We start from the raw sequence: 7482 nt of genomic DNA on the forward strand, positions 1-7482 counted from the left end.
CGGCGAATCTTTCTCTGAGCATCGCTTTATAAATTTTTCCATTCATTTGACTTTTGACTCGATATGGAATACCTGAAATGTACCTACAAAAATGTATGTGCAACGATATCGTGCAAAATTCCTGCTCGTGGATGCGATGTTCTTGAGGATAGACGTAAACACAGACGCGCGTTTGTGTGTCGACCGGGCAGGTGTAGCGAGTCTGGTGCAAGGCTATGCACTTTATTAAATATTTACGGGAGACCGCGGCGTAAAAGCAGCGATACAATTTTTCTCCTTCACCGCGATGCGTATTACCGTGTACGCTCCCTCGCTCTCCCCGATATTTTTCCCTTTTTACGAGCATTTATTCTCTCTATTTTTCCCCACCTTTTACGATCTCGAGGGTTTTTGCCGCCGCGGTGATTGGCACTTTGCTCGATCGTGTGTACGAACATGTGCGCGATACGTCACGACGATTCTGCGTGTGACAGAGAATTTTTACGTCGGGTAATAATATTCAAAGTGAGTGCATCTCGAGTGGAGCGAGTGTCGAGAGAATCCGTGCACACGATTCCCTTCGAGTGGATCGACGGGGTCGCAGGAGTCGCGGGGCACGGCGCGTCGACCCTGCTTCCGTGTTCCTTCCTTAACACTCGATGTTTCAAAGAGGATTTTGCCACACGCCGGCGGGCGGCCGGCGCCAGGGGGAGTGGACGATTACGGTCAAGCCGTGGAAAAAACGAGCGAAATCCGGCGTCAAGCGCGGGTGGATCAACGCCGCCTCGAGGAGATCTCACGGGTGGAGATTTTTCGTTCAAATTTTTGGAAAGAACTGGCGCGACTATTGCGACAACTCGAGCCTCGTTGGCTTCCAATATCTCGTTGAACCGCACAGATCTCGGATCGAGAGGTGAAATTATTTTCCGTTTGAACGATCGAGGATGGTGTCAGTTTTTTTGGTGGACAATAAAGTCGCCATGGAATACTTTCCCCTTATTTTCGTGCAGTTTCGACCACCCTGTCACACGAAAGCAATCGTTTTCCACTCGTTCATGACGTTCCCCCCGTTGGCTCAAAGCATTTTATGTTGATCAAGGGCAATCTGGATAATTCTTCAAGCGATGACGTTTTCTATGCTCGGCTTCCTCGTCCACGATGCTTACATGGAATACATCGATGTGCCGGTCGTCACGGTCGTTGATTCGGACAATTATCCTTCGGACCAGCTCGAATTTCCAGGTGAAAATAGCTGCTTATTTTGCTACACGTAATTCTCAGTATTATGGGATTATTCGTCAATAAGTTTTCCTTTCAGGAATTGCTATTTGCAACATCAACAGAATAAGTCGAAAAGCTGCTGTGGAGTTCGTCCACGAGATGTAAAGTTTCATCGCTTTTTTCCACTCCATCGAAACCCATAAAAGTTTATCCGCTTCCATATTTTTTTGTGATCGATCATCGAGCGGCTCGTTCTTCTTTCAGTATGGACTCGTTCGCAACGAACATGACGTTTTCTGAGGTTTTGAACCTCGTTCGTCAACTCGGATCGCTTTACGACAGTACCGTTCGAGCGAACACCACTGCAGAGAAGCAGCTGGATCAACTTCTCATGGGATATTTCAACGGCGGTTACGACGTGACGGGAATTATGAGACGCGTAATAATCGAACAATTTCAGGCCTGAAGCAGAACGACGAAGATCGACGGACTGATTTTTATTGAACGAAGCGTCTAATATTTTCAGTTATCACCGAACTGCATCGACGGTTTCTTGTATTGTGGCTTCCACGGGTCGCCAAGAAATTGCTCGGAAATTTTCGTCTTCCGCAAGACTCAGGATGGTTTTTGTTGCACTTTTAATTATGCCCGGGAATCGGACGATTTGTCGAGGTGAGTTGGAAAATATGAAAGTTCACTGAGTCAAAAAAATTAAATTCACATCAAGGCACTTCATGCACGAAACTATTTTCTTAAGAAAGTCTTGAAATTTACAGAGTTTAAATGCTTAGTCGACTGACACGCGTTTCAAATGTTTAAGGGTTCGTCTGGTTGTTTAGATAAACGTGTTTAAATATGAAAAAAATACACAGAAAAATATACACATATAACGAATGAACGCTTCTTACAAAGTTTATGAAAAAGTACACAGTAACAATGAAGTATATAATAATGAAGGGTTGGGACAAAATTCGAGACGATTGTCTTGCTAGGAATAAAAATTGTTTCTCCTTGGTTGGGCCATTCCTGTCACAGCCTTCTGTCTTTTTATCAATACTTTTTTCTCGATCCATTTTCCTTTGTGTTTTCCCTTCGAGCTCTCTGAAGCGATTTTTCACGTAAAGAGCTGTAGTATTTTAGCCAGGGACGAATGAAATTTGGGGTTCGGTCAGTGATGGATCCCCGATTAATAAATGGCTTGTAATTTCATTCTCCAAAATACGAAATTATGAATTCGTAAAGCGATTCTCCAGTTGAAATAATGTATTTACAATTTCGAATAAATAACTCTGCGACATTAGTTTAAAGTGATTATAGTTTTAATTAGGGAGTAAAGATCGATCGAATTTAGACACCCATGAAATACGACCCTTCGGGCATGATCTGCCTTAAGATTGAGCGCATTTTCTCTATTTCACAAATTCAGCAGCATCGATGACGCGAAGGCGGCGATTCCACTTAAGCCTCATTTCATAAAAAAGTTGGGACTCAACAGTGGACTGACCCTGTTGATGGAGCCTTCTCTGGACGACTATTTTTATCCGACCCTCCCAGTGGTGGGATGGAAGGTGAGGTTCGCTGGAAGATCGAAGTACTTTTCATAGCTCGTGTTGCGCAGCAATCACGAGTCACTGAAACTCAAAGAAGAGCAGCAGAAATTAATGAAAAAACCAAAGCAAGCGTGTAAAATTGAGGTAAAAATGAAAAATTTTCTCCGCTTTCGTCCAGTTGACGGTCTTCAACGCTTACGATTATCCGGACGACGCGAGCGGATCGGTTTCCGAAGCCCTCCTCACACCAGCCACAGAGTCTTACGTCCAATTGGAAGTTTCTTCGTTCTACAGCACCGCTGCCATCCGGAGCGTTTCGGCGGACAAACGGAAGTGCCTTTTCCAGGATGAGCTTCCGGTCATGTACGCTGGTTACACGTACAGCGATTGTCTCGTCGATTGTCGCGCTGCCGTTACATGGGATACATGCAAATGCAGACCTTTTTATCTGCCAAGACGTGGTAACGATCAATGTATGTTGGCCTAAACTAATTAGCTACTTCGGTAAAAACTCTTTCATCTCGCTCTGCTTCGGATTCAGTGGAATCGATTGACGCTTCTTCTTCCTCCTGTCGTTCTCCCACCGGAACGATATTAAGGCCACATTTTTTCAGACTCTCGCAAGGTGTGCAGTGCCATGGACTCCGAGTGCTTAGGATCGTACAAAGGTGAATGGAAAGCCCACAAAATCTCGAACCCACCCTCGGACTCATTCTCATAGAAGTTTCTTCACATCTCCAGAAATATATTCGAGTGTCCTGTCACACAAAGTCGAGGCTCAATCGAAGACGGAGAGCGCATACACGATGAATCCGGAGACCGCGAAGCTCTGTGGAAATTGTTATCCGGCTTGTAACGACGTTCGTTATTACATTCACACTTCGGAGGCGTACTTCGAAGGGGATGAATTCTACGACGAAAGAACGATGTAATGTAATCAGTTACGGAGTTGGTTGAATGATGGCAAATTCGCAGTTGTGCAAGAGTGTAAAAATGATGGTTTTTTAAGGGAAAGCCTGCACCTGCGGAATCGGAGCTTTATTCACATTTATTTTTCGAAGCTCGGAAGCGTGAGATTGAGACAGGAAGCTGCGTATTACTGGTACGAACTTCTCAGTGAGTATGTCGACCTCGTAATCTTGTTTTTTCGTTTTTCTTCACGATCTTTGCCGGTTTTTTTCTGAAGAATTTACTCTAAAGAGAGAGAGAGAGAGAGAGAGAGAGGGCGAGAGCAACAACAATTCCCCGATAAAATTCCCTCCGAGTGTTTCACGTCGCGTCGCTTTTGTTTCCGTTCGCTTCAGGCAATATCGGCGGAATCTGCGGCTCCTTTATCGGCTTTAGTCTGATAAGCGTCGTGGAATTCTTATACTTCACGCTCTGTATGATTCACGAATTTTGTCGCGGCAAGAGGGAAACTATGACGATGGAAAATACAGCTCGTACCGCCGAGGGAACAACCTGCACAAAGTGGAGAAAGAGAGGAAACGCGAAACACTTGGCTGGAACTCTTTATTGGAATGAATTCTTGCCTCATGGGATTGTGACTGTGCAGAATGGGAAGGTTCACCGATTGCAGCTACGAAAATACTGATTTTTACTGCAAATTCGCTGATCTTCGTTCGCTTAAATATTTCGCTTTCGGACGATTCTTCCTCGGAAAAGAAACCCAATTTTTCGGGAGAACGAACATTCGTTTGGAACGAAAATCCTGCAAACTCCAATTTTTTATATTCATTGGTATTTAGATGAGAATTCTTCTCACAGAAAATAACAAGATTTCGAGAATAACGAACTCTTTTCTTGTCGAAATACACTAAAAATTTACATCCCTAGAATTTATTGGAGACACCAATTTCATGGGCAAATAATTATTTTCAGCTCTCGACTATCCAAATTGTATAATACACAAGATTTTTCAAGTTTGCAATTACTTTTTTCATACGAAAATATCCGAACAAGTTCTTCCGAGAGTCCTCGCTCCTTCGAGACTCTCGAATTTCAACAAACTCGATGAAAACGTGCACGTTTTTTTGTGTGCTCGAAATATTTACATTTTCATGTACTTGCGAGGCGTGGATGCGGCATTCAATAAACGAAACCCACGACCAAAACTTACGAGATAAATATTTTTCCCCTTTTACGACTGCACGCCCTTCCGGGCTGCTTATTCAGTGAATTTCTCGATTAAGAATCTTTCTCGACTTTCCAAACATTTATTCACATCAATGACGAAGACTGATGCGAGTTTAAGGCCTTACATACACTTGTAGCGGGCGAAAAAACGTGGTTTTCTTCATTTTTTTCCGACAAGAAAAGAAACTGTGAACGACATTCATTAGTACATATGTTCGTGTACTTGTACAATTTTTTTCATTGTAATAATAGCTCGGGCCTGGACGAAGGATTTGTAAAAATTTTGATTGAAAAAAATGGCGACAGTTTTAACAAAAAATTCATTTTTCGAGGTGCTAAATTTTCGGTTCTTTCGTTACAATTTTTTTCTCCAACAAAATGCGCAGTCCTTTGTCCAGGCCCTCGCTATTATTACAATAAACAAGTGGTATAAATTTCGTATGGATCGGATCAATAGTTTTTTTAGTAATCGTGTCCATCGCAAAGGTATTTTTAAAAAACGACGATTCTGAGATAATCGCGTTTAAAGATTCGAGTCTTAGACGACCGAGCACTAAAGAATATCTAATAAAAACAATTTTCTGCAATTTTTCCGACCATCACAAGTGTACAAAGGCCTTAAAATAAAGAAATAATCATAAAAAACGAATTTAATTTGACGTTCAACGTGGCATTTGCGAGTCCGCATTTATCCTATATCGTGTACGCGGATGTATTTCAATCAAAGTGCTTATCGATGACTGCAAGTTTATCTCAAGGAAGAAACTACTTGGATAGTAATCCGATGGGAGGAGCAGCAACATCTCGAAAGTTTGTTGCTTGCATAGGCTCTCTCAGCTCGCGTACGTAATATAGAAGTATATAGTGCTCCTTTCGTCAACCTTTTCAGCCAACTTTACTCATTTCATCCTCAGACGTTTTCCAGCTCATTGGAACTTGGATAATAATTAATATCAAACAATAGTTTGCTTGTAGAAATATTTGCCTACAATAAAGAAGCTCTTTTCCCTTTTTCTCACCTATTTTTCCTCTTTTCTTTCTTCAACTAGACCTTAATAAAAACGCGCCAAGTTTGATAGAATGTTCCGTGAAAAAACGAAACTTGAACTTTCTTCCCTTCTCACATTCCCCATCAATTTTTACCCTCTTCTCGATGTTTTCACCTTTCAACGAGGCGCCTGCACCAACGTTGAAGATGCTCTCGAAAAAAAGGAGTTTTTAAATTCATCGAAGCTGTTCATCGTCCATTCGCGTTCGCTCTCATCAAATACTTATCGAAAAAAAGCGCGAAGAACGTTTTTTCAACTTTCTCGTTTCGCATCGTTTCCCGTTCCCGTTTCGTTTCTCAGCCTCGTGCCGACGCAATCTCAGTAGATTATTGAATAAAACGTTTTCGAAAAAGCGAGCAAGAGATCCAAGTTTTTGGTGAAAAGTCGCGTTCGCAGGAGGCTCTCACGCGGTGGGAGGTTTAAAGGAGCGAAGCGTTTGTAGCGCACCCGGTCGAGTGTGCATTCGCGATACCAGCAAGAGCATTATACGAACTCGCACGTCGGCACTTTGCCGGAGCTGAAGCGAACCGAGATGACGCACGAGACTCCATATTCTTGCTCGGTATCGTCGGGAGATACGGAATTTCGAGTGACACCGGATGCAGATACACGTATACACGGAATTTCGTACAAAATACACGGATATTCAGGCACGTATATGCGCATGGGAAGCAAATCTATTTCGCGCTCCCCTCTGACGTACATCTACGGGGCGAAGCGAAGCAGCGAGAGGAAGAGCTGTCGTCGCTATAAACTCGAAAGTTAAACGACGAATCAGCCAAAGTTTTCGCCAGTATAAAGTCTCTCTAAACTCTCGCGACGAGTACCGATACGCGATATGTACAACTAATACATCCCTTGACTCTGCGAAACTTATTCTCAACGTCAAAGATATGAAGAATGGTGAAAATTCGAGGGAGCCGTAGCCCAATTCCCTTGGGAGCTCTTTATTTTCGTCGGTAATTAGGCCGCGGCTTTGTCATTTCATTAAACTTGGCTGCGGTGCACACGCAAACACGTAACATTCTCGTCGTATTTCATTTTCAGTATGAATATAAAGAAAACGAGATGAAAAAGGGATCGAGGGGTTTGCTTGCTCGGGGATATTGAATATTTTGAAGAAAAATGGAATAAAGTAACGGAGGAAAAACACGAGAGTAATTGCATCGTTCACAAGTGGTTTGTCGAGCACTCAATTCCTCTCTCGACGTTCGTGTGGTGCGTGCATCAATGGAACACCGAGCCGAAAGGGTTTCCGGTTCTCTGAAAATACTCAATCCTACACGCGACCGTTGAGAAAAGCAGGCAGATGCACCCCCGAGGAACGATATCTGGCTCGAAAGTGTGCGAGCGGGCACTCACCGACGCTGCGGGTTTTCATGCATCAGGCTCACGGAACTTAAACGCGATTATCTCAGAATCGTCTTTTTTAAAATACCTTTGCGGTGGACACGATTACTAAAAACTATTGATCCGGTCCATACGAAATTTATACCGCTCGTTTATTACAATAATAGCGAGGGCCTGGACGAAGGATTTCGTATTTT

The 7482-nt window shown here is 43.1% G+C and overlaps 1 protein-coding gene across 1 annotated transcript; it reads left to right on the forward strand.

Annotated features, from left to right (window-relative positions):
- The first annotated feature begins 567 nt into the window (after positions 1-567).
- Positions 568-5099, forward strand: LOC122412983 (sodium channel protein Nach-like). Its single transcript, XM_043423021.1, has 11 exons — positions 568-892; positions 1079-1221; positions 1298-1361; positions 1465-1639; positions 1727-1872; positions 2627-2768; positions 2929-3223; positions 3365-3418; positions 3492-3678; positions 3760-3866; positions 4055-5099. The coding sequence occupies exons 1-11, from the start codon at positions 639-641 to the stop codon at positions 4342-4344; spliced, it is 1857 nt and encodes a 618-aa protein (XP_043278956.1). The 5' UTR covers positions 568-638; the 3' UTR covers positions 4345-5099.
- The last annotated feature ends 2383 nt before the right edge of the window (positions 5100-7482 follow it).

This window comes from Venturia canescens, chromosome 7 (assembly GCF_019457755.1).
Source record: "Venturia canescens isolate UGA chromosome 7, ASM1945775v1, whole genome shotgun sequence".
NCBI lineage: Eukaryota > Metazoa > Arthropoda > Insecta > Hymenoptera > Ichneumonidae > Venturia > Venturia canescens.

What these genes read in the sequence shown, in the direction of transcription:
- LOC122412983 (XM_043423021.1), top strand. Translation starts at nt 639, where the DNA reads ATGTTTCAAAGAGGATTTTGCCACACGCCGGCGGGCGGCCGGCGCCAG. An exon ending in CACAGATCTCGGATCGAGAG is followed by an intron (nt 893 to 1,078) that starts GTGAAATTATTT and finishes ATGTTGATCAAG; the next exon opens with GGCAATCTGGATAATTCTTC. An exon ending in GAATCGGACGATTTGTCGAG is followed by an intron (nt 1,873 to 2,626) that starts GTGAGTTGGAAA and finishes TCACAAATTCAG; the next exon opens with CAGCATCGATGACGCGAAGG.